The following is a 27,266-nucleotide window of genomic DNA, read 5'->3' as shown; positions in this document are numbered from 1 at the left end:
GTATTTAAAAAAGCAAATACAAGGAGACAAAGAAAAAGAGGAAGGAAGGAAGGAAGGAAGGAAGGAAGGAAGGAAGGAAGGAAGGAAGGAAGGAAGGAAAGAAGGAAAGAAGGAAAGAAGGAAAGAAGGAAAGAAGGGAGGGAGGAAGGAGAGCAGAAATCTGAAAGTCTAACCATGTTAACTCCTCTCCTGCTCAAGAGCCTTAATGGCTTCTGATTAAGATAAGATCCAAACTCCTTAGCTTGGTAGTTAAAGCCCTTCAAAATCTGAATCTAGCCTATCTTTTCAAATTCCCCTTCAAATATTCTGTATTCCAGCCAAACCTGGCTTACTTGCTAATGTTAAAGTGGCACTCTGCTTCCTGCTTTCGGGCAGAGGAAGACAGTACAAGCTGTCCCATGCCTGTCCTGGGCTCCTTCCTCCCCTCTAGCCTCTATGCTCCTTTCTTCCCTAGCTTCCTCCAAGGCTTACTTCATGTGCCATTATCAAGGCAGTATTTAACTTTAATAAATCAGATGCTCTTTTTTATTGTCAAATAATAAGCCACTAGCATTTTGTATTTTCTTTGCCTTTCACTAAACTGGAATAACACTCATGGGATTCTGCCCATTTTTTACCTCAACTAAAAATCTCCTTGATATGCAAAGGTCAAATATCAGTAAAAAATGATTTTTTTTTCATCAGAAAGATTTTCAACTGAAAGGTAGCATGACAAATGAGTGCTTAACTTAGACTTAGAAAGACTTACTCTCTGTGTTGTAAGAAGGAAAAAGGGGTTTTATGGGTTCAATATATTAAAAGATGGTCGCCAGAGGATTGAACTATTATCAATCCTCAATTAAGAATAATCTCAAGTCAAAATTGACTTTTATGGAAGTTTATTTACAATTAAGAAGAGAGAGAGGAAAATAAGGAAATAAGAATCTAACCCAGTAGGTAATTTATTACAATCCTCTAATCCAGGTAGATCTTAACCCTCAGCTGAGAGTTAGAGGGCCAGAGGCCTGGAGATGAATGGAGCAAAACTTCATTCACAGAGTTTACTAAAAGAATTTTCTTAAGAGAAGTTCAGGAAGATTTAGTCAGTCTTTAACTCACCACGTGGAATTCAAAGAAGATATTTAAAGCCATCTCACCAGGGTCTCAGCATTCCAACACTCCTCTATGAACTAGAAGAGAGACAGTTTGAATTGCAGGCAGGCAGGCAGGCAGGCAGGCATCATGAATACTGCTCTGCTTTGCCTTGATTAAGGTTTATTTTATACGCTTTGAGATCACACAAAATCTTGGTATGGAAATCCATTCTCACCGTACATCCTTTCTTAGAGACAATGTGTTAGGTGTGTTTGACGTATCTCTTGGGCCACAGTGGTGAGAAAGTACAGTCTTTTCATGGGAGACAATTTCTCCATATTTCATTCATTGTTCTTTTATGTGTACTATACTGAATCAGGGAGGAGGAGGGAAACTTGGAGACTATTCTGGCCTGTTTTTGTAGGCACCTGTGTATGGGAGTGAGAGCCCTAAGTAAGGGTTTTAAAATCTTTAACATTGAATTGAGGAATTCTGGGATGATGGCTGCATAGAAATAGCAAGACTCCAGACCTCTATAAAGCCCTTCACCACCAAAGACAAAGGACTCTGAGGGAACAGAAAACCAAATCTGATAACAGAACAGAGCTGGAGGATCCTCTAGCTGAACCCAACTTAAAAGGTATACCGGGAAAAAAAGAGATAAAAAGCCTGAATTCTTGGAACTGTCCACTGGGAGGGGAAAGAAAGGAGGAAGATCCCAGATCCCCTTCTCCACCTAATGTGCTGAGTCTCTAGCAGATCCTGGAATCTCTAGGTGGGCTGGGGCACTAGTCCAAGGGAGTGCCTCACTGGCATAGCGGTGCCAAACTAAAGTCTCTGATCCTGGACAGGAGGGAGGCTGTTGGGGGGCGGGGTGGAGAAACCCAGAGAGGGTGAACATACCCTCCATCTTGTGCTTCCCTGCCCCTTTCTCTCCAGGTTTTCACCTCAAGGCACTTAGAGCTGTGCAGAATATCCACACTTGGGCTTAATCCTATCAATACAGCAGACTAGAAGTCTTCTGAGGGCAGGGAAGCTCCAACACTCCTCCCCCACAGACTACAGTGAAAGCCCAATTCACTTCTCTATCTTTTACCACCAGCTGGGAAAATCTGGCCTCAAGTCCCACTAACCTAATTAATCAACAAAACAAAGATACCTTCCCAGGGCTGAATAGCCCAAACCCACAGGTAAAAAAAATGATCTGAGGACCAAGATTTCAGCCAATTTCAGGGGAGAAAGAAGGAAAAACTGTGAGTAAACAACAGAAAAAGAAAAAAGAAACCACAATTGACAGCTTCTATCCAGAAATTGAACAAAAAGCAAATGGATCAGAAGAAGATAAAGGAACACCAAGAAAAAACACAGAAACTTTTTTACTGAATTAGAAAAAACTATTACAAAATTCATTTGGAAGAACAAAAGATCAAGAATATCAAGGAAAGTAATGAAAAAAATGTGAAGGAAGGGGGCCTAGCAGTACCAGATATTAAACTGTACTATAAAGCAGCAGTCATCAAAACAATATGGTACTGGCTAAGAAACAGAAGGGAGGATCAGTGGAATAGACTTGGGGTAAGTGACATCAGCAAGACAGTGTATGATAAACCCAAAGAGCCCAACTTTTGGGACAAAAATCCACTATTTGACAAAAACTGCTAGGAAAATTAGAAAACAATATGGGAGAGATTAGGTTTAGATCAACATTTCACACCCTACACCAAGATAAAGTCAGAATGGGTGAATGACTTGAATATAAAGAAGGAAATTATAAGTAAATTAGGTGACACAGAATAATATACTTGTCACATCTCTGGGAAAGGAAAGATTTTAAAACCAAGCAAGAGTTAGAAAAAATTGCAAAATGTTAAGTAAATAATTTTGATTACATTAAATCAAAATTTAATTAAAAACAATGCAACCAAAATCAGAAGGGAAACAACAAACTGGGAAAAAATCTTCATAACAAAAAACTCTGACAGAGGTCTAATTACTCAAATATACAAGGAGCTAAATCAATTGTATAAAAAAATCAAGCAATTCCTCAATGGACAAATGGGCAAGGGACATGAATAGGCAATTTTTAGATAAAGAAATCAAAACTCTCAATAAGCATATAAGAAAGTATTCTAAATCTCTAATAATTAGAGAAATGCAAATCAAAACAACTCTGATGTACCACCTCACACTTAGCAGATTGGCTAAAATGACAGCAGGGGAGAGTAATAAATGTTGGAGGAAATGTGGCAAAATTAGGACATTAATGCATTGCTGGCGGAGTTGTAAATTGATCCAACTATTCTGGATGGCAATTTGGAACTATGCCCAAAGAGAGCTAAAAGACTGCCTGCCTTTTGATCCAGCCATACCATTGCTGGGTTTGTACCCTAAAGAGTTCATAAGGAAAAAGACTTGTACAAAAATATTTATAGCTGCCGCACTCTTTGTAGTGGAAAAACCTGGACAACGAGGGTATGCCTGTCAATTGGGGAATGTCTGAACAAATTGTGGTATCTGCTGGTGATGGAATACTATTGTGCTCAAAGGAATAATAAACTGGAAGAATTCTATGTGAATTGGAATGACTTCCAGGAGTAGAGCCAGAAGAACATTGTACACACAGACTGATACACGGTGGTAAAATTGATTGTAATGGACTTCTCTACTAGAAACAATGCAATGATCCAGGACAGTTCTGAGGGACTTATGGAAAAGAACGCTATCCACATTCAGAGGAAGAACTACGGGAGTGGAAACACAGAAGAAAAACAAGTGCTTGAACATATGGATTGATGTGGACATGATTTGGGAAGTAAACTCTAGATAACCACCCCAGTGCAACTATCAAAAATATGGAAATAGGTCATGATCGATGACACATGAAGAAAACAGTGGAAATGGGCATTGGCTACCGGGGTGGGGGTGGGGGTTGGGATGGGGGTTGGGGGCAGGAGGAGAGAGTAAGAGTATGAATCATGTAACCATGGAAAATTTTTCTAAAAAATAAAAATTAAAAAAAAATCATTTAACATTAACTCACTGTCTGCTGGTTTGTTGTAAAGTGACTTCTAGGGGAATTTTTGTATCATAACATATAAAGGTGGGGCTTTTCCTAGGAGTTTGGAGGGGGCTTGTGAGGGTTCTAGTAATTGCCTATGATGTTCCTTTATACGTTCCTGGTGCTAGATAGAGATATTGATTACAATAATTCCAATAAAAGGGAATATTAGTGAGAAAAGAGTCACATAGGGGAATTTGAGTGGAATTACCATCCTTCTGTCACCTGCTATGCAGGGTTCTAGAACTCATTCGGGGCTGTGTGAACATCATAAGCTTTGATGGCTTCCTGAATTCTCTCATCTAGTTGTATGTCCCATTCTGAGCGGTATATATTTTCTCACCTACTTTGTTTTAACAGTACAGATAGTTAAACTATTTCTATTTTATTAACATGAATTTCACCAAGAAGTCTTTGAAGAGTTCTAGGTCTTGGTGCAGTTAGTATATCATTTAGAAATTTGGAAAATTTCATTATTAATAAGGAAGCTGAGCTCAGGCTTGGTGGCAGCCTATAATCTTTTGTCTGATGACCAGATCAGCCGAGAAAATAAAGAGGACTCTCACCAAAACTTTGGTCCCCACGTGATGGGTCTGTTTCTGGCCCTAGTAACCCATGAAGCTCACATACAAATACAAAACCACATGTAACTTTTATGCCACCTTCAAACAATTGTGAAAAGGGGATACAGTAAAGACTAAAAATGACTTCATTCTTGGACCACCTAGAAATATTAATTTAGCTGTTGATATTCCTAACTATTACCTGTTGACATCTCTATAATATTTTAACTTTGCATAGTGTTTTCTTTGAAATTCATTAGCAGCCCTGTCATGAGGTAGATAATATAGCTACTTGTATCCCCATTTTACAGATGAGAAAAATGAGGTCCTAAGAATTCAAGGAACTTGACTATCATTATTTCAATTAACTTCAGTTCAATCAAAGATACATTTTCAGAGCATTACCTCTATGTCAGACACAGTGTTAGGGTTGAGGCATACAAAGACAAAAATAAAGCAAACTTTTTTGAGGCACTCTCCATTCTGCTAGAGGTTGGGGAGCAGGAGTAGACATCTATCCTAAGTGAATTCAAAGTATATAGAAAATAATTTTGATCTTGGAGAAATACTAGCCCCAACTGTGAGGAGAGAGGGAATCAAGACTGGTTACTTGTAGGAGATAGTGCTTGAGGTGAGCATTGAAGGGAGCCAAAGGTTCCAGCCTAGGGGGCAGCCAGGTAGCACAGTAGCCTGGAACCCAGAGGTCCTAGGTTCACATCTGTCCTCAGACACTTCCTAGCTATGTGACCTTTGGCAAATCACTTAATTCCTATTGCCTAGCCCTTACATCTCTTCCTCCTTGAAACCAATATGTGTATACATTTCAAGAGGAAGGGAAGGCTTTTTAATTAAAAAAAAAAGTCATTGAAATAGTCCATATGACCAGTGATGAGGGCTTTGAATTAGGGTAATAATTGTGAGTCAGATAGAGCATGAATTCAAGAGATGCTGCAGAGAGAAACAATGCCCTTTGGCAACTGATATGTGTGGGATGAGAGGGGATTACAGTGGGGGTGTACTTGAGGACCAGAGGGATGGGGGTGCCCTTTGGTGTTTGAAGCCTCCTCCCCCTCACTTCTGCCTCATTTCATCCTCCTCTTCTTTAAGATACAGCTCAGCCACCATCTTCTATGTGAAGCCTTTCCTGATCCCCACAGCTACTGCTGCTTTCCCTTCCAAACTATTTTGTATCCCACTACATGTATTTGTATTTATTTTCTTTCTATTTATGTTGTGTGATGTGTGGATGCCTATGTGCGTGTACTTGTATCTTTCATTAGAATGTAGCTCTTCGAGGAAAAAAAGATGGCTTCATTCTTTGTATGTTAGTGACTAGCACTTGCTTGACATGTGATAGGTACTTAATAATAAATACTTTTTTGATTGATTGAAGTTCAGAAAAAAAGGAGGTTTTTTCGGGAAAAGAATGAATTCTGTTTTGAACTGGGATATAGTTCAAAATGTCCAGCATTCAGTTTGAAATATAGGACTGGAGAAGAGACTTGGGCTAGAAATATAGATTTGGGAAACATCTACAGAGAAATAATAATAATTAAACTAATTAATTGGTAAGAGAGTCTAGAGACAAAAGAGAAGAGAGCCCAGGACAAAGCTTTGAAGAGTACCTATTGTACTACAAGAAGTTACCCATCTTTAGTTCATCTAAAATAACACATCTACTCCAATATAAGACAGTATGATAGAGTGGAATGAGTAGCTCTTATTTTAGATATATCCTCTTTGTACATAGTTGTTTGCATGCTGCCCCCCCATTTGATTGTAAGCTCCTTGAAGGCAAGGATTGTGTTTGCCTTTCTCTGTATCCCCAGGGCTTGGCACAGTGCCTGGTACATAGTAGGTGCAGAATTCACACTTGACCAATTGCCTTGACCCACGTTCTCTTACCTGGTTTGCTTTTTAAGTTGCTATGCTACTTACTATGGGCAAGACACAACTGCTCAGGGCATCAGTTGACTCATTGTAACATTAGAAAATTGAACTCCATTCCTGTGATTCTGTGGTTTCCTCTTATTCCACTTTAACAGATTTATGATGTTCATTTAAATGACTTATGAGCAAATTTCCTGAGTCAAGAATTGAGAGGGATTAAATGAATGTTTATTATGTTCTACTTAATTGAAAAGTGCGTATTCTCAGGGGAAAAATGTGTATGTGTGATGCTATTATTTTAGGGAAGCTAATGAAAGATAAGTATGGCATTTAAAGCATGGCTTAAAATGAATGTACATGGCTTAAAGTGAATATACGTTTATGATTTTTGTACTTCTGTCAGACTCAGGGGGAAAAGAAAACATTTTAAGAACACATTCACACACACATTTAAAGATTAACATCATTAAAGAATGCCAGTTTATCAACTCTCTAAAACATGTCTGTGTTTTGGCATATATTTTATCTCTAGAACCAACATATTTTAATGATGGTAAATATATTTATGGATAACAATAAAATGGTGCCTATTTTTATAAATAAGACTTGGGGAGCCTTATCTTGGCTAATGCTCCCTAAGTTTTGAGTTAAGATAAGAATGAATTTTATATTCTCCTTAATCAGGTCTTTTCAGTGTAGTATTGTAGGTTCAAGCTTGAATTTTGATAATGTCCTTAACGGTGTCATCCATAGCAGTTTCTTGTTGAAGACTTACATCAGTTGAACCTCTCCTGGCTTCTCACCTTACAATCACTCTAATATGAGCCTTTATTACCTCTTCCTTAGAAAATACAGCAGCTTCCTAAAGAAGCCTCCCTATATTCAGCTTCTAGTCCACATTCCAAATTGCTATGCCAGATTGATATTCCTAGAGCACAGGGTCTATAAGAGTCTGTCTCTGCTCATGAAACTTCTATGGTTTCCTGCAGTAAAAGAAAATGCCCTTTCTTTGTCATTTAAAGCCCTTTGTAATCAGGTTCTGGTCTATCACACATCTTCCCTCTATCTCTTTGGTCCAGCCATCCTGGTCTATGCTTTTAATCCTCCATTTTCCTTTTCCTCCACTGATTGCTCATCATTTCACAGGGATGACCATGGGCCTTTAAGGGCTACTGCAGCAGAATTCATAGTATGACAGGTCCTACCCAAGCTGGTAAGGCCAGTCTAGCACCATTCAAAGAGGCAGATTACTAGGTTGACCCTCAGGTGATGAGTAGTTTGGTCCCGGGAATGCTTGAAGACTGCCACTAAAATGCAAAGGTCCTGCAGTCTTTACTAGAAGAGAGAGTACTCACACTGCCAAATTCATATGTCCTTGATGTTTACTTCTACTAAATACATTAAGCTTAGGTAGCATTAAAATAAACATTTTATGGGAAATTGTTCTTGTATTCTGTGCCGGTTAAAGCATGTATGGAATTTAAGATACCATATTTTAAGAGTATCTTGGACAAACTAGAGAAGATGGAGAGGGTGGCTAGGTTGTTAAGGGTTCTGGGAACCATACTATAGGAGAAATGGTTGTAACAACTGGAAAATGAGAAGCACTTTGATTAGATGTTTGCTGCATTTGGCTATTTGAAAGGCTGCCATAAGGCATCATCAATAGACTTAGTTATTTCTGCGGGAGAAGAGGGACTGTGAAGAAAAGTTACAGGAAGGAAGATTTTACCTCAGTTATAAAACAAAACTAGAACCAAAAAAAAAAAAAAAAAAAGCCTTTCCTTACTTTCCTTATAATTAAAGCTATCAAACAGCAGAATGAGCTTCCTTACAAAGTAATTCAATTCCATTCATTGAAACTGTTTAAGCAACTAATTGAGTCAAGAATATTTTAAAGTATAACCTGTAGCAGCACTTACAATTTCTAACATGCTAAATAGAATGTGTTCAGATAAATTTTTTTTATCCTTTTCTATCTTAGTAACAACTTTAAGATAGAAGGGCAAGGGCTAGGCAAACAGCATTGGGTGACTTGCCTAGGTCACACAATTAGGAAGTGTCTGTGATCAGATTTGAACCTATCTCCTCCAACTCCAGGCCTGACACTCTATCCACTGTGCCACCTAGTTGCCCTGATAACTTTTAATTAAGCAGATTAGCTAATTAAGCTAATTAGCTAATTAAATAACTAATCTTATTTATTATTTAATGCAAAGACACTGTGAGCCAAAGTTATAAAAAATAAGAATATCTATTCTGTGTTGGTTCTCTAGGGCTAATTTCATAGGTAGACCAGTTGTGGCTTATAAGTTATCTCAGTAGTTCTCAAAGGGGTGTGCAATGTATTGTACTTTTGGCTGTGGGTATCACGAAATTTTGGATACTATATTATTACAGATAAAATCAAATTTGTTAATAAGTTTCTTTATTACAAATTTTACTTACCCAAAATATATAGTATGGTTTTACCTATTACATGTTTGCTTCAACTGCAAAACACATCAGACTTTGAACTCAGAAAGAACTCAAGAATAACTTCTGCTTTTATTGAAGCAAAGTAGCATACACAAATCTGCTTGACTCCTCAGTGATGTCGCCAGTTTAAATGTTCAGTGTATGGTGATTCTTTGGCAAAGAATATTGTACCAGAAGTGAAAAAAGAGTGACAACTACCGAGTATCCTCAGTCCAAAACTAACCCCCTGCTTGGGCCACACTGTATGGCATGTTGTGAATTCTCTAACCTTTAACTTCTTGTTTTTTTCCTTACAACCTGTATCTTCTGTCTTGGAATCAGTAAGTATCAGTTCTAAGGCAGAAGAGCAGAAAGGGATGGGCACATGGAGTTAAGTAACTTGCCCAGGGTCATACAGCTAGTATCTGAGGCCAGATTTGAACCCAGGACTTCCTTATCCATGCCTGACTCTCTATCCACTGAGCCATCTAGCTGCCTCTTCCCTTTAACCTTGATCACCTTAGATCTTAAGACATAATAGGTCAGCATTGTGTGGTTTATCTTATATGATAATAAAGAGTCAAAATTTACTAACATTTTTAAATTCTGTTTTTAGCTTCTGAAAATGATTTGCTAAATAAACGCCTGAAGCTTGATTATGAAGAAATCACTCCCTGTCTTAAAGATGTAACTTCAGTATGGGAAAAAATGTTAAGTACACCAGGAAGGTCAAAGATTAAGTTTGACATGGAAAAAATGCACTCTGCTGTTGGGCAAGGTAAGTTTTACCTTTTTTTGTTGTAAGATAAAGTACTCCCGAATCTAAACTGTCTCTGAAGGAAGGATTTGAAAGAAGAATCGAAATCTTTGGATAAGTTTAATTTTAGCTAGATGCTTAAATCTACCCCATGTGCTATTCAAATCTTAAGTGGATGACAAAAATGGATTGACATGAGTTTTGTGTTTTGTTTTTTTCCAAATAGAAAGTAAATTTTTCAAAAGACTAGATAGTAAGAAAAAGGTGGAAAACTGAAGGGTTTATCCTACTTTTTAACTGGATAATATACTCTTTTTAACATTTATTAATATTTATTTTTTAGAAAAGTTAACATGGTTACATAATTCATGCACTTACTTTCCCCTTCACCACTTCCCTCCCCCCCAGCTCCTCTCTCCCTCCCCCCATGGCTGATGTGTATTTCCACTGGTTTTAGTATGTGTCATTGATCCAGACCTATTTCCAAATTGTTGATAGTTGCATTGGTGTGGTAGTTTCGAGTCTACATCCCCAATCATGTCCTCCTCAGCCCATGTGTTCAAACAGTTGTTTTTCTTCTGTTTCCACTCCTGCAGTTCTTCCTCTGAATGTGAGTAGCATTCTTTTCCATAAGTCCCTCAGAATTGTCCTGGGTCATTGTATTGCTGCTGGTACAGAGGTCCATTACATTCGATTTTACCACAGTATGTCAGTCTCTGTGTACAATGTTCTTCTGGCTCTGCTCCTTTCACTCTGCATCACTTCCTGGAGGTCTTTCCAGTTCACATGGAATTCCTCCAGTTTATTATTCCTTTGAGGGCAATAATATTCCATCACCAGCATATACCACAATTTATTCAGCCATTCCCCAATTGAAGGACATACCCTCATTTTCCAGTTTTTTGCCACCACAAAAAGCGCAGCTATAAATATTTTCATACAAGTCTGTTTATCTATGATCTCTTTGGGGTACAACCTCAATAATGGTATGGCTGGATCAAAGGGCAAGCATTCTTTTATAGCCCTTTGAGCATAGTTCCAAATTGCCATCCAGAATGGTTGGATCAGTTCACAACTCCACCAGCAATGCATTAATGTCCCAGTTTTGCCACATCTCCTCCAGCATTCATTACTCTCCCTTTCTTTCATTTTAGCCAATCTGATAGGTGTGAGGTGGTACCTCAGAGTTGTTTTGATTTCCATTTCTCTAATTATTAGAGATTTAGAGCACTTTCTCATGTGCTTATTGATACTTTTGATTTCTTTATCTGAAAATTGCCTATTCATGTCTCTTGCCCATTTATCAATTGGGGAATGGCTTGATTTTTTATACAATTGGTTTAACTCCTGTATATTTGAGTAATTAGACCCCTGTCAGAGTTTTTTGTTATAAAGATTTTTCCCAATTTGTTGTTTCCCTTCTGATTTTGACTACATTGTTTTTGTTTGTACAAAAGTTTTTTAGTTTGATATAATCAAAATCATTTATTTTACATTTTGTAATTTTCTCTAACTCTTGCTTGGTTTTAAAATCTTTCCTTTCCCAGAGATCTGACAAGTAAACTATTCTATGTTCACTTAACTTATTTATAGTTTCCCTCTTTATATTCTGAATTTACCCATTCTGAATTTATCTTGGTGTAACGTGTGAGATGTTGATATAAACCTAATCTCTCCCAGATTGTTTTCCAAATTTCCTAGCAGTTTTTGTCAAATAGTGGATTTTTGTCCCAAAAGTTGGGCTCTTTGGGTTTATCATACACTGTCTTGCTGATGTCACTTACCCCAAGTCTATTCCACTGATCCTCCCTTTTGTCTCTTAGCCAGTAACATATTGTTTTGATGACTGCTGCTTTATAGTACAGTTTAATATCTGGTACTGCTAGGCCCCCTTCCTTCACATTTTTTAAATTATTTCCCTTGATATTCTTGATCTTTTGTTATTCCAGATGAATTTGTTATAGTTTTTCCTAATTCAGTAAAAAAGTTTTTTGGTGGTTTGATAGGTATGGCACTAAATAGGTAAATTAATTTGGGTAGAATGGTCATTTTTATTATGTTAGCTCGTCCTCCCCATGAGCACTCAATGTTTTTCCAATTGTTTAGGTCTAGTTTTAATTGTTTGGAAAGTGTTTTGTAGTTGTTTTTGTATAATTCCTGTGGTTTTTTTTTTTTTTTGGTGGATAGATTCCTATGTATTTTATATTGTCTAGGGTGATTTTAAATGGTGTTTCTGTTTCTACCTCTTGCTGCTGTGCTGTCTTGGAAATATATAGAAATGCTGATGATTTATGTACATTTATTTTGTATCCTGCAACTTTGCTAAAGTTGTTGATTATTTCTACAAGCTTCTTAGTTGATTCTCTAGGATTTTTTAAGTATTATACCATCATATCATCTGCAAAGTGTGATAGCTTAGTTTCCTCATTGCCTATTTTGATTCCTTCAATTTCTTTTTCTTCTCTAATTGCTATTGCTAGTGTTTCTAGTACAGTGTTAAATAATAGAGGAGATAATGGGCATCCTTGTTTCACTCTGATCTTATTTGAAAGGCTTCTAATTTATCCCCATTGCCTATGATGCTTGTTGATGGTTTTAGGTATATACTGTTTATTATTTTTAGGAAGGGTCCTTCAATTCCTATACTTTCCAGGATTTTCAATAGGAATGGATGCTGTATTTTGTCAAAGGCTTTTTCAGCATCTACTGAAATAATCATGTGATTTTTGTTTATTAGATTGTTGATATGGTCAATTATGTGGATGGTTTTCCTAATGTTGAACCACCCTTGCATTCCTGGTATAAATCCTACCTGATCATGATGGATAATCCTCTTGATCACTTGCTGGAGTCTCTTTGCTAATATTCTATTTAAAAATTTTGCATCTATGTTCATTATGGAGATTGGTCTGTAGTTTTCTTTCTCTGTTTTTGATCTACCTGGCTTTGAAATCAGTACCATATTTGTGTCATAAAAGGAATTTGGTAGGACAGAGGGGCTAGTGCTGGGAGGACCAGAAAAGGCTGCAGGTCAGAAGTTCTTGAACCCAATTTGGAAGCAGTCAGGGGTGTGTGTGTGTGTGTGTGTGTGTGATTCCCAGAGGTGCCATGGGAGGAGGAGTGTGTCCCAGGCCCTGTGTGTCACATCCCAGGCATGGGGGGTGGGGTAGGGTGTGTGTGCTCTCAGTGCCCAGAATCCTGCTTTAGTGTGGGGAGGATGCTGAGATGCGGCCAGATTTGAATCCAGAACTTCCCATCAGTCAGGCCTGACTCTATCAGACTCTGAGTCACATAGCTGCCCCTCTAACAGTTATTCTTAAGATGTTATATAGTGCAATCTCTCTCTTTTTTCTGTCCTCTACTTTTTAAAAAAGGAGTACCTCGTCATCACCGCGGTGAAATATGGAAATTCTTAGCAGAGCAGTATCACCTGAAACACCCGTTTCCCAGTAAACAGCAGCCAAAGGACACTCCATATAAAGAACTCCTGAAACAGTTAACCTCCCACCAGCATGCAATTCTTATTGACCTGGGTAAGTCCATAGCATTCATTTGAGGTGTAAACAGAAGTTTCTTTCCTTTGGAAAATATATATCACATGGAATATCTTTGAGCTTTTTAATGATGTGACTTTATGCTTCACAATAAAAACTTACTGCAGTAGTTTTTAATTAAATGCCACTGGAAAGTAATAACTTACTTGGTCTCGTTTAGGTATTTAAAATGTCCAGATTTTAAATGGACAGTTGGTTGCCTCCTCTTTGCATAAAGGATGAAATAATTGGTGTGTAAGTTTCAATGGGTATTCCACAGATTTGAGATAATTATACAAGGACTGGATTTGTTGTGGATTCCCTTTTGGAATTCATGTGCGAATCTCAATTCAGACAAATTTTTTTCTGATTTGAAACATTAGAATTCTATTTCCACCCCTCCTAAAAAAAATCCAAAAAGACGACAACAACAACAACAACACCCTAAAATACACTTGTGCGGTTGTGAAACTCAGGAAGAGTACATTGATCAATGATGGTTTAGGTTGATGTGGACAAGATATCTCTTCTTATAAATTAGATTTAGAGACTTATATTTGCTAAACACCCTTTGAAACTATTATATGCACTTTTAATAAAGGAACTACATCTTATCTTCATAGCTCACTACCTGTCATGATCATTGTATTTGTTTAGTATTTATCAAATTGTATCATAATTATATTTTTTATTTGATAATTAACTTTAGTAAGTCAAATCATAATTTGGTTTTAGACAGCTTCAAAATTCAGACGCAATTCACTGCTTTAAAGTACATAATGTTTACTTGCTAAAATAAAACCTTTACCCTTTTCTGAATTGTAGAGACTATATCAAGGTGAATTAAAAAAGAATGATGCTTTTATAAGAAATAATAAACTAGATCCTCCTGGTTAATAACTGAAATCACTCTTTTTGCTTTCTTAGCATGGATGTACTTTCTTAGGTCAATTCATTGCCTTAAGCATTCTGCTTTAAAAAAATTTTTTTTAATTAACAAAAATTTATGTTTTCTCCCAACTATCCCCTCATTGGAAAGAAAAAAAAAACACAAGATAAAACCTTTGTAATAATATTCATAGTCAAGCAAAACTAATTTCTAACTTGGCCTTGCCAAAATAATGTCTTCTCTGAACCTGTGTTCAACATCTCCCTGCCTGAAAATGGATGGCAAGTATTTATTAGGGATCCTCTGAAATTGTGCTTGGCCATTGTGATGATCAGAGTTTCTGAGTCTTTGGAGGTTGTTTTTGTAGTATTGTTTTTATATAAATTGTTCTCCTGGTTCTACTCACTTTATTCTGTCACTTCCTAGAAGTCTTCCCAGCTTTCTCTGAAACCTTTCCTTTCATTGTGTCTTATTGCACAATAAGGTACCATTCTCCTGTTAAGTGGGGGAGAGGTTGGGGTGGGGTGAGGAATCTGTGAGTATCCACTTCCTTACCACCATGAAAAGTACTGTTATAAATATTTCTGAACATGTGGGTCTTTTTCCTCTCTCAGTTATAGGCCCGCTGGGTCAGTGAATGTGTATAATTTAGTGATCTGGGGGATATGAGTTTTAAACTGTTAGGCATTCTTTTTTAGGTAAATGTTTTGTTGAAATGGCATTCACTGGCATGCAAAATTGACCCTACCTAGAATTACTTTACCACTGTTTCTTAAATAGATTGTCTTGGTATTGTTATATAAGTGGGGAAAGTGTGTCCTTCAGATAACTGCTTTCATTGTAATTGGTTGAAATATGATCATCTCAAAGTAATGAACAGTGAAACAGTTTAGTTTAGATGAAATGCTTTGAACAGATAATATATTTCATTTCTTTTTGGACATAAATTTTAGATTTATCTTTATCCTCATTTTTTTGAATATGTCTTTTAACTGTTCCCTTTTCACTAAATAAATGGTGGTTTCACTTTGATAAAAGTATATAGCTAAACTAATGAAAAGGAGTTTCTAAAATTGGAGTTTTCAGGACTGGATAAGTAGCAATAGTAAAGAAAGGCCAGACAGTTGAAGAAGGAAAATATATGACGAATTCTATACTAAATCAGCTTGCTGGCAGACACTTGTCTGCTTGCCAAATTATGTCAAGGGAGTTAAATTCTCATATAGGTCACTAGAAGTTTATAGAAGAGCTCATAAAATTCTGAATTATTCATACCCTGCTGGAAGCCTATTACAGCTCTCTAGATTAAAATGATCGCTGTTTAAATTTTTGATAGCCAGTGGATACACATAGTGTTCAGAATGAGAAACGGAATGGTTTTGGTGTCCTCTGCCCTTGTCAGACCTCTGATGGGTTATTTCCTGTAGCGCAGAATGTCCCTTTCTAGAGAAGCTGGAGCCTGTGTGCCCTGGGGAGGGCATCCATGCCAGTGAGGAGGAGCCTGTGGAGGAATAGAGAGGAGCTCAGAAACTAGAAAGAGGGACACATGGGGCGGCTGGCTTCAGGCATCCAAGGGTGTCATGTGGGTGATGAGTTCAACTCATTTCTGTCAGACATAAGGAGGAACAAAGGATGGAAGTGGTGGATCTCATCGCAGATGTGGGAAATAGAGCCTAGCAGCCCCAGCAATATAAGGCAGAGGATGAAGAGGAATAGAAATAGTTAGCACTAGGAGCAGGAGACTGTAGGGGAAGGATGAGTGAGGGTAGGAGGCATGGTAAGAAAAGAAGACATGAGAGTAGAAGGAGGAGGAGGAGGAGGAATGACAGCTACTATTTATAGGTTACCTTTAGGTTCCAGTTTCCTCACACAACCCTGGGAGGTGGGTCCTTATTATTATCCCCATTTTTCAGAGGAAACAGGAAATACGGAGGCAAAGTAGCCTACTCAGGGTCACAGGACTGTTAAGTGTCTCAGTTAGGTTTTAAACTCAGGCCTTGCTCACTCCAGATCTATGGATTCCTGGCTGCTTAATCAGTCAGTATGCATTTAAAAGTGTCTACTCTATGCCAGGCCTTGCTAGAGGCATGAGATACAAAGATAAAAAGAAGTCCCTGCTTTCAAGGACCTTAAATTCTTTTGGGGGAAGACTATGGACATATGTATTCATACAGACTTTGTGCAGGATAGAAAGGAGGTAGTTTTTGGAGTGATGGCACTGGCCATTAGAGGAGAAAGAATGGTGTAGAAGATGGTGCTTGAAATAAGTCTTGAAGGAAGGAAACAAAGGATTAATAAATGCTCATTAAATTGAATGAGAAAAGCTCCCATTTTTATGGCTCCTTTTCCCAAAGTGAGATGTTCAGTCGTCATTCTGTAGTGCTGGGCAATCCTTGAAATAGACATGGCTATTTGCACGATGCTCAGAGAAATGGCAGCCATATAGAGGGCCTTTTTTTTTTTTTTAATCATTTTTGCTACTTCTTGGGTGGTGAGTGGTGGTAGAGTGTCTCTGCCATCGACAGGAATACAAGTGTGAATGCCAGTCTCCGATATGAGCATCTAGTACCCAGGAACAATACCCAGGTCACAATAAAGCCCCAGGAACTTCCAAACTGACTCTGCTATCTAAAAGCAGAACTTGGAATCTGGGTCAATAAAAGTAATTTCGTTCCTGGAATTTTCATACTAAAATTTTTGACATTGGGCACTGGCATCGAATGATGGTGGTTCTGCTCGATGGCAGCCCAAAATAAATGATGTGAAGTTCACATCAGTGTAGCTCACTAACTAAAAAACTTTCGTGAATTGGCAATAGCCTGTGTTTGTTAATGTGAGTAACAAGGCAAATGACATCATGTTCCTCTAATGTGAAATGAAGCAAGAAATAGATTGAGGCTGGGGGGGGGGGTTGAAAAGAAGTGAGTACAGTAAATTTCTACATTTTAAAAAATAAATGGGAAAGAAAGAGGGACTATATTCCCTTTTAAGTCAGATATTTTATTTCTGTAGATTTCCTTTTTTCCATAGGCAAAATTACTTTTGAATCTTATACATATTTACTTTTCCCTGAAAGCAAGAACGATGAGGAGGAGGAGGAGAAAACCACAATGAGATGACTAAATAGCGAGAGACTTTATCGGTTCTCATAACTATGTGTATCCCATCTGGGTAGTGTTTGCTCTCCAGTTATTAGAAGCCATTGAGAGTTGCAGCTGTGACTGACAGCAGCCTTTCCTCTAGTTGGCATGTGATCTGGGCAGGCCTGTGATTCAGCCTGTTTTTGTTTCATAACCTCCTTTGCTCTATTGTTTGCTAAGCCCCTTGACCCACTCCTGAAAGTCCCTTTTCTAGCCATCTCTCTCATAGCTGAAGCTTCCTTCCCAGACACCTGGCCTTCTTCTCCACCCTGATCCCCTAAGCCAAGTCCATTCCCTACAGCCACTAGATAGTCTCTCTTAAGTCCCCTGACTTGTGACCTACCTTTAAAGATGCTCCCCTTATACTCTTCCAGATATCTGAAAATAACCTTCAGTTTTCAGGAATAGAGTTTCCCCATTTTCCTCTGCAGGCTTCACTTCTAACTCTGCTAGAGGCATCATGCTTTGCCTCCCACATTTAAACTAAACTACCTCAGTATATATTTATCCCAAACTACCTCAGTATATATTTATCCCACATCACAAGTTTGTAAGATAATGTCCTACCTGGTCTTAAACCTTCTCACCCATTTGGGGGTTCATTTTCTAAAACCTCTAAACCTAGAGGGGAAAAAAAAAACCTCTCCATCCCAACAACACTTGTTTTTATATCGTATTTCTCCCCACTCCTGCTCCAAATCAGTCATTTAATCTAGTTTTCTAAGAAGTCTCTTCTATGTTCCTTTTGGGAAATTTTCTCACCAGTGAAGCACTAAAGCAGATCACAGCATTCTACAAAACTGAAGCTGGTTCAGTGTTTCAGAATATTAGACCAACTGCTCTTGTGTCCACCTCCCTGCCAGAACCTCAGAAAACTCGTCTGTAGATAAACTGCACAACCACCAGTGACTCAGAGTCCTGTGAAACCCATTCTTGGTTGATGAAGTTAATCTATTTGGTGTGTTCAGGATTTTTATTTCTCCCTTTGGGATAGCTGGCTTCACTTTCTGAAATTGGCATTCCTGATAAACAGCTTTTTGCAGCAAAAAAAAAAAAAAAGTTTTTGCTTAAAGCTAGATTTGGTTCACATTCAGTAGTGTTATGATGGTGTTTGATCCAAGTAGTCGACGGGATGGGGGCTCTGGGGCATGTGGAGTGAGGGTTCTTAACATAGCCCTCCCCAGAATGTAATCAACTGGAATAGTTTCTGACCAAAAACAGTTCCCTCCCTACTCTGGCCATGCCTGACTGGAAGGGATGCTATCAGGTTTACCAGATGGCCACCTGGCCAAGCACAATTTTAGAACTGTAGGTCTAGGCTAGGAAAGGTTCTATGGCTAAGCAGCTGGCCGAGGACCCCATCCTCCCCTCAGTCCAGCCTTCCAGCTCAGATGGGCTTGTTCTGCAACCACTTTCCTGATCAACTGGCAACTCACAACCTTCTTTTATTGCAATATCTATTTTGCAACTGCAGCCTCCACTTTGGCTAGGCAGGGCTGTCTCCCTTGTGAAGCACCCATCCAACTGGCTGAAGACCTCCCCACTAATCCAAGCCAAACACTGCTCCCAGTGCCATTAGGCCTGGCTGAGCCCCTCTCCTTGCTGCTTTTAAGCTTTATCTCTTTGTACCTCCACCTCTTGATTTTTTTCATTCCAGGTTTCAATGGCAACCCCCCATCCCCAACCCCACACTGGATTTTTCTCAGTTCTTTAGCCTAGATTCACCAGTCACTTTCTGTCTCTTCATCTGCCTGGCTGGCAGTTTCTAGAGGAGAAGGGCCTACCAGGAGTAGAAAACATCTGACCAGTAGGCTTACAGCTCCAGAATGGTCTCCCCAAATCCAAAAACAGAACCCAGGATTTCAGCTGCCTCAGTATTATTCAAAGGACCTCTCCTCTGAATATCACCCTGAGTTATAGCTTTATAGTCAGTGTGTTTTCCAGTTTTTAGTACTGTTTTTTTTTAAAGTCCTCAGTATCCTTTTGAAATTGGTTCCAAGCAAGTATTTTCATTTTACAAATTGTAAGAATGGAGTCATTGGCTACACGTGCTTTTCAGGATCCTAGAGACAAGTCAGCGATTGGGCTGGGAGTGGGACCAAAGCAGGAAAGTTTCAGCTGCTCATTCGAGGACTGTGTCCATTGTGCCACATTTGTTTTAATCATAATGGGGAAATGGTGCTAACACTCTGGAAGCATGACTGAGAAAATATTCTTTTTTTTTTAAACCCTTACCTTCTAGAAGTCTTGGAGTCAAGACTGTGTATTGGCTCCAAGGCAGAAGATTGGTAAGGGTAGGCAATGGGGGTCAAGTGACTTGCCCAGGGTCACACAGCTGGGAAGTGGCTGAGGCCAGGTTTGAACCTAGGACCTCCCGTCTCTAGGCCTGACTCTCACTCCACTGAGCTACCCAGCTGCCCCTTGAGAAAATATTCTTTTTTTTTTTTTTACATTTATTAATATTCATTTTTAACATGGTTACATGATTCATGCTCCTCCTTTAGAAAATATTCTTGAAAGGAAAGAGTATCTTAGTTTAAAGGCATATTTTGAATGAAGGATCCACTGTGGAGAATGTCAATGGACTATTGATTTGTGCTTCCCACTTGAAATTTAATATATTCTGACCAAGTCCGTAAAACCTGCCCAGTGGTTGGCAGCAAAGGGATTACAGTTCGACACTTTAAAGAAAAGAGTTTTCTTATCTGTCTTGGTTGACAACACAGAAGGAAGGCTCCACCTGGCAATACATGGGTATTTGAGATAGTCACTCAAATGAACGAATCTGCTGGGAGCTGTTAAATTGACTGAAAAATAAAAGGGCAGAAAATGTTTTCTTCACTCCTTTCCTGGTTGGTGGTTTGCCTCATTTGGCCCCAAAACAAAGAGCCAAGTGTTGTGAACTTGGAGTAACAGAAGGAGCTATTTTTAATAATCCAAGAAAACAGCTTTGTTTTGTATTCCATCTTGTTGCCGAAAACCTAGGGCTCTGGGGTGACACCATATGAAGGATCAAAATTTCTTAAAGGCAGAAAACAGCAAGGAATCCTACCGAGGCCTTGTCAGATAACGTTTTGCCATTCAATAAGGCTATCTGTCTAGGTTGGGGTTTAGCTTTTTTAGAGATCAGTTTGTGTATTCACAGTTTGAGATGCTCAAAAGTTCACACAAAAATAACAGAGAATCGTTCTAATTGTGTGCCATTGTCTATACTGTTCTTGAGACTGTCATCAAAAATAATAATTTGGCAGTTCCAGCATGGAAGTTCAAATGATGATTTGACATAGTCTTAAAAAGAAATAAATCTTGAGGTTTTTTTAAAGACTAAAAGGAATGATAATAGGTAGCATTTCTTTGGGGCATCTAGGTGGCTCAGTGGAGAGAGTGGACCCTGGAGTCCGGAAGACCTCACTTGCAGTCTGGCCTCAGCCACGTGACTAGCTGGGTGACTGGGCAAGTCTCTTAGCCCTGTTTGCCTAGTTTCCTCATCTGTCAAATGAGCAGGAGAAGGCCATAACAAAGCCACTCCAATGTCTTTGCCAAGAGAATCCCAAATGGAGTCATGGAGAGTCAGGCACGACTAATTGACTAGAAAATAACAAACACATTCCTGGGGCCCCTTACAGATTATTTCTCAGAAGGAGCCTCCGAGGCTGGCGCCAGTATGACTCTCATGTCGTAGAGGGCAACATTGAGGCAGTCAGGTTACGTGACTTGTTCAGGATCACACAGCTCGCCCACGCCTCAGACAAGTGCTGAACTCAGGCCTCCGTGACTCCAAGGTCAGCACGCCTGTCTGCTCCACCGCAGGCTGGTTCGGACCCTACATTTCCTCGGGGATAACCTTTCAAGAGACTCCTTGGAATAGCCCACAGCCTCCTCGGAGCGGCCGTGTGAGCAGGAGCAAGAAGAGCCAGGGATGACCCAGAGGCCACGGCCCTGGGTGACGGGCAGGGCAGCAGTGGGGAAGTGGGGAGGGAGAGAGCGGCGTGGGCAGGGCCGGGGAAGGAAGGGGGACGCGCTCCAGCCACCAAAACATTGTCTCTAGGTGGCACGGGGGCCTGCTTTAAAGTTGCCTGGGAAACCCAGAAATCACCCGGGAAAGAAGGTAGAGTGAAAAGAGATGTCTGAGGAGAGAGCCTGGCCGGCTGCTTAGGGAGTGAGAGATGGATGTAAGTCCTAGAGCTTGTGACTAAGAAAAGAACCAGAAAGCATCGGACGCAGGAGCTGGGAATTTGCCCCGAGTCCTGGGGTGTTTTTTTGTCATTAAGAAGTTTAATTCTCTTCTGGGCATCAGTTTTCTCACTTGTAAAAATGAAGGGGTGAGGGGCAGCTGGGTGGCTCAGTGCAGAGAGAACCAGCTCTGGAGATGGGAGGACCTGGGTTCAAATGTGACCTCAGGCCCTTCCTAGCTGGGGGACCCTGGGCAAGTCACTTAACCCGCATTGCCCAGCCCTTCCTCACCACTCTCATGCCTGGAAACGGATACTTAATATTGATTCTAAGACAGAAAGCAAGGATATTTTTTTAAAAAAACAAAATAAATCGGAGGGGGTAAAATCATCCCATAGTTTATTAGTGAAGTTGCCTAAGAAAACTGTGCCTTTTGATACTTTCCCTTTCTTTCCTCATTTCTCTGAATGCAAAGATGCATGATTGGTTTTTTCCTTTGAGCAGCTGGTGGACCAAACTGAATAATTCAGGTACAGCACAGACTCAAAGACTTTTGAAACTAGACAGCAATATCAGAGATCTTTTAGACATGACTATTTTTTCCAGATGAAAAAGAGACCTGGAAAGGTTAAGTAAGACCTTTGCTCAGGGTTCCACATTAAGTTAGTCCTTAGAAGTGGTGCATGAAGAGGCAGGTAGACTTAAGTACCTACCCCTTAAAGCAAGAGATTCTTTACCTGGAGTCCACGAACTTAAAAACAACAAGCTGGGGGCAGCTGGGTAGCTCAGTGGATTGAGAGTCAGGCCTAGAGACAGGAGGTCCTAGGTTCAAACCCGGCCTCAGCCATTTCCCAGCTGTGTGACCCTGGGCAAGTCACTTGACCCCCATTGCCCACCCTTACCACTCTTCCACCTATGAGACAATACACCGAAGTTAAGGGTTTAAAAAAAAAAAACAAAAAAAAAAACAAGCTGATAATTGTATTTCAAAGTAATTAGTTTCTTCTATAAGCCCATATTATTTTATGCACTTAAGAATCCATGAGCTTTAAAGTTCTTTGGAAAATGTTGGAGGTTGTTTTTTACGTGTAACTGGGGGGGGAAACAAAACAAAATAAAATTTAATTGGAAAAAAAAAAAAAGAACCCATCATTATCGTTCTCCGAAAGGAGTCTATGATACAAAAAGATCAAGAACCCTTCTCCCAAAGACCCAAGTAGGAGCTCCCGGGCCATTTTGTCAGTGGGACAGACAAAAGGTACTGGATAGTCAATAATATTTGGTTCTCCATTAGGGAGTCAGTGTGGTACAGAGGGCTGGTTTCAAATCTTGCCTTTATTACTTATCCCATGTGGCCTTGAGAATGTCCCTTAATGTCTCTGGCCTCTGTTTCCTCACCTGTAAAATGAGGGCAACTGAGTGGATCAGTGGATAGAGTAGCAGGCCTAGAGTCAGGAAGACCTGAGTTTATATCTGACCTCACACACACTTAGTAGTGGTATGACTCTGGGCAAATCACTTACACTGTTTGCCTCAGTTTCCTCATTTGTTAAATGGCTATAATAATACTTTCTTCCTAACATTGTTGTGAGAACCAGTCAAGATAGTAATTGCAAAGGGCTTATCCTAGTGGCTGGCACACACACAGTAAATGGGGCAAAATAACTTCTCATTTCAGCAGTAGCAAAAGCAGCTGAAGCAAGGTGAATAAATATGGAGCTGAGGGAGTGGTTAAAAAGGAATTTGTCGTGGGCCTGTTCCAAAACTGAGCAGAAACACGATAAAAATATTTTTAAAGGAGAGAGGCCATGGAGACTTCAGAGTTAGTGCAGTCCTTACATCAAAAATGGAAATGAGAAGGAGCCTCTCTACAAATCAGCCTCCAGATTATAGTGAAGTTCCCCAGGATAACTTAGATTTGGGAGAGAGAGGGTAGGAGTCACTCAAAAAAAAAAAAGCTACTCAGAACTTGGGCTTCTAGCAATATGTCTTAATTATCTCCCTGCTTGATGTATTTCTGGCTATTTCTTCATCCTGACACATTTTTACAGTGATACACAGGAGAGAAAAATTGCCACATGCCTTTTTTTTTTTTTAAAAGATAATAGCTTTTTGTATATAATAACAATTATTACACTAAGCTTTGTTTCCAGAGTACTTTGCAACCAATTCAGGGTATGACTCAGTTGTCTTTTCCAACCTTATTTTGTATCTGTGGGCAAACTCAATGGTGATTAAAAGAAAAAAAAGATAAAATAGAGACATTTCTGTAAAGGAGAACATACCTTAAAGATGCAGGCCCTGATGAACAGTTAGATGTAGGATGTTTTGCAAGTTTCAACTGGCTTTCCTTGTAGGGTGTCAGAAATTCTCTCCACCCCTCCCCAATCTGGTCTTTCAGAATTCTTCTTGCAGGACATGTGTGCCTGTGCTCTAACATGTGTGCCCTTAGAAAGAAAGGTGTGTTTGCAGAAGTATGTACTTTTACCAGCCTGTCCCATTGAGTGGAGAGCACCACTCAAGAAACTTTTTATGAAATAGAAGCACAAATAGCTGAAAGAAATCCCAACTTTGCTGATGATCAGTGTGCCTTAAGTAACTAACAAAGCGTAAAACGGCCAAGAATTCTGTTATTACATACTCACAATACGACGGTATAGTGGATCAAGAACTGGTCTTGAATCAGGAAGCATTAGGCTCTAGGCAATAACTCTCTGAAATTTGTATAATTTATATAATTTGTATAATTTATATAATTTGTATAATTTGTAGAGAAGGTCCCAACCAGTGTAGGTCAGTGGAATTTCCTTTACTAACAAGATCACAGCTCTAATCACCATCCGTTCTCCCACTATATGACCAGACTCATTTCAGCAAATTTAAGTGATATTTTAGTATCTCCAAGGTAGCCCTGCCATGAATGCCCTCCCCGCCCCCACCCCCCCAGGAGTCTCTGTGGATGAAAAAAATCGCTCATTTCCTAGCAGTAAGCACCCCTCTAACTTAGCTGGTCCTTGAAGAGGAGACACAATCTATTACCAGACCCATCCTCCCAGTGTGGCAGGACTTGTCACAGCCTGCAGTTGACTTGTTCCATACTTGGAGGAGCTTCAGTCACCACAACATGATGATATGGCATCAGAGCACATCTTGATGATGGAGGACATTTATTTTGTGTTTGTAAAATGTCCTTCATTTCCATTTAATTTTGAAGAGTTAGGTAATCTGTTTCTATGTCTAAAACTACTTAATAGTTTGTGATGGTAACTGGACACAGTCAGCTCTTCCATTTGAAGAGGATTATCCACAACGATAAAAAAAAACAAACCACAATTCTCAGGATCCTCCTTGCTATCTAGCACACTTCTGTCATCCATCCCATTCATTAGGAATGTAAACAGATTCTAACGTGTGTCCAAAAAAGAATATAATTTGCAGTCATTCTGCTTCCAAAATTAATCTGAGAAGCCATTCCAAATCCAGATGCAAAGAAAAGCCCTTCCTTCATTCACCAGGAATTGACTGTAAATAGGTAGCAGAAACAAAATTGATCCATGCCTTTGTCTGGCTGGGGCACAAAGTAGATGTTTCACCAGCTAGGGAGCTTTGAGGGAAAGCTTTTCTCTTAGGAGTCTCCCATAGAGTATCCATGAAGCTAGAAATTTGGTTTGTTGGGTTTATTGTACCAGAACATTTAGTAATATTGAATAAATTATTTGAAATAATGGGTAAAATAGGAATTACACCAAACTCCTCTTATGAAACAAATATGATACTGATAGCTAAACCAGAAAGAGAAAAAAGAGAAAGAAAATTATAGCCTAATTTCATTAATAAGGGTGGTTGCAAAAATCCAAAACAAAATATTAGCTAGGAGACTACAACAATGTATCACATTGTGACCAAACAGGAATTTATACTAGAAATGCAAGTATGGTTTAACATTAGGAAAACTATCAGCATAATTGATTACATTAATAACAAAAGTAACAAAAAACATGATTATATCAACAGATGCAGAAAAAGTCTTTGATAAAATACAGTACTCATTCCTATTAAAAACACTGGACGCATAGTTTTAAATAGATTTTTCTTAAAATGATTTGAAGCATCTGCCTAAAACCCTCAGCAAGTATCATCTGCAATGAGGATAAGTTAGAAGCCTTCCCAATAAGATCAGGAGTGAAACAAGGATGCCCAGTATTATTTAACATACTATTAGAAATGCTGGCAATAACAATAAGAAAAAGAAATTGAAGGAACCAGAATGGGCAAAGACGTAATGTAATAAAACTACCTCTCTTTGCAGATGATATGATGGTACACATGGAAAATCCTAGAAGTTCAACTAAAAAGTTAGTTGAAACTGTCAATAATTTTAGCAAGATTTAAAATAAACCCACATAAGTCATCAGCATTTTTATATATTTTTTTTTATAATCAAAACCATTTATTTTACATTTTGTAATTTTCTCCAACTCTTGCTTGTTTTTTTTTAACATTTATTAATATTCATTTTTAACATGGTTACATGATTCATGCTCCACCTTTCCCCTTCAACCCCCCCCCCCACCCCCCCCACCCTTGGCCGATGCGCGTTTCCACTAGTTTTGTCATGTGTCCTTGAACAAGACCAATTTCCAAATTGTTGGTAGTTGCATTGGTGTGGTAGTTTCGAGTCTACACCCTCAGTCATGTCCACCCTGACCCATGCGTTCAAGCAGTTGTTTTTCTTATATGTTTCCTCTCCTGCAGTCCTTCCTCTGAATGTGGGTAGCATCTTTACCATAAATCCCTCAGAATTGTCCTGGGTCATTGCATTGCTGCTGGTACAGAAGTCCATTACATTCAATTTTACCACAGTATATCAGTCTCTGTGTATAGAGTTCTTCTGGCTCTGCTCCTTTCGCTCTGCATCAGTTCCCGGAGGTCTCTCCAGTTCGCCTGGAACTTCTCCAGTTTATTATTCCTTTTAGCACAATAGTATTCCATCACCCGCATATACCACAGTTTGTTCAGCCATTCCCCAATTGAAGAACATTCCCTCCTTTTCCAATTTGTTGCCACCACAAAAAGCGCAGCTATGAATATTTTCATACAAGTCTGTTTATCTATGATCTCTTTGGGGTACAAACCCAACAATGGTATGGCTGGATCAAAGGGCAAGCATTCTTTTATAGCCCTTTGAGCGTGATTCCAAATCGCCAGCCAGAATGGCTGGATCAGTTCACAACTCCACCAGCAATGCATTAATGTCCCAATTTGGCCACATCCCTTCCAGCATTCATTACTCTCCCCTTCTTTCATTTTAGCCAATCTGCTAGGTGTGAGGTGATACCTCAGAGTTGTTTTGATTTGCATTTCTCTAATTATTAGAGATTTAGAACACTTTCTCATGTGCTTATTGATACTTTTGATTTCTTTACCTGAAAATTGCTATTCATGTCTCTTGCCCATTTATCAATTGGGGAATGGCTTGATGTTTTATACAATTGCTTTAACTCCTTGTATTTTTGAGTGATTAGACCCCTGTCAGAGTTTTTCGTTATAAAGATTTTTTCCCAATTTGTTGTTTCCCTTCTGATTTTGACTATATTGTTTTTGTTTGTACAAAAACTTTTTAGTTTAAAATAGTCAAAGCCATTTAATTTACATTTTGTAATTTTCTCTAACTCTTGCTTGGTTTTAAAGTCTTTCCTTTCCCATAGATCTGACAAGTATACTATTCTGTG

The 27,266-nt window shown here is 39.0% G+C and overlaps 1 protein-coding gene across 5 annotated transcripts in view; it reads left to right on the top strand.

Moving 5' to 3' along the window:
• Positions 1 to 27,266, top strand: part of TBC1D1 (TBC1 domain family member 1) — a 315,182-nt gene that overhangs the window by 231,099 nt on the left and 56,817 nt on the right. For all 5 annotated transcript variants that reach the window (XM_044681366.1, XM_044681365.1, XM_044681364.1 and 2 more), the window contains 2 exons: positions 9,659 to 9,820; positions 13,174 to 13,332. In XM_044681366.1, coding sequence (XP_044537301.1) covers positions 9,659 to 9,820; positions 13,174 to 13,332 — 321 coding nt within the window. The remainder of the gene's footprint in view (positions 1 to 9,658; positions 9,821 to 13,173; positions 13,333 to 27,266) is intronic.

Source organism: Gracilinanus agilis, chromosome 6 (assembly GCF_016433145.1).
Source record: "Gracilinanus agilis isolate LMUSP501 chromosome 6, AgileGrace, whole genome shotgun sequence".
Taxonomy (NCBI): Eukaryota; Metazoa; Chordata; class Mammalia; order Didelphimorphia; family Didelphidae; genus Gracilinanus; species Gracilinanus agilis.
This window is presented reverse-complemented; position numbering and strand designations above follow the sequence as displayed.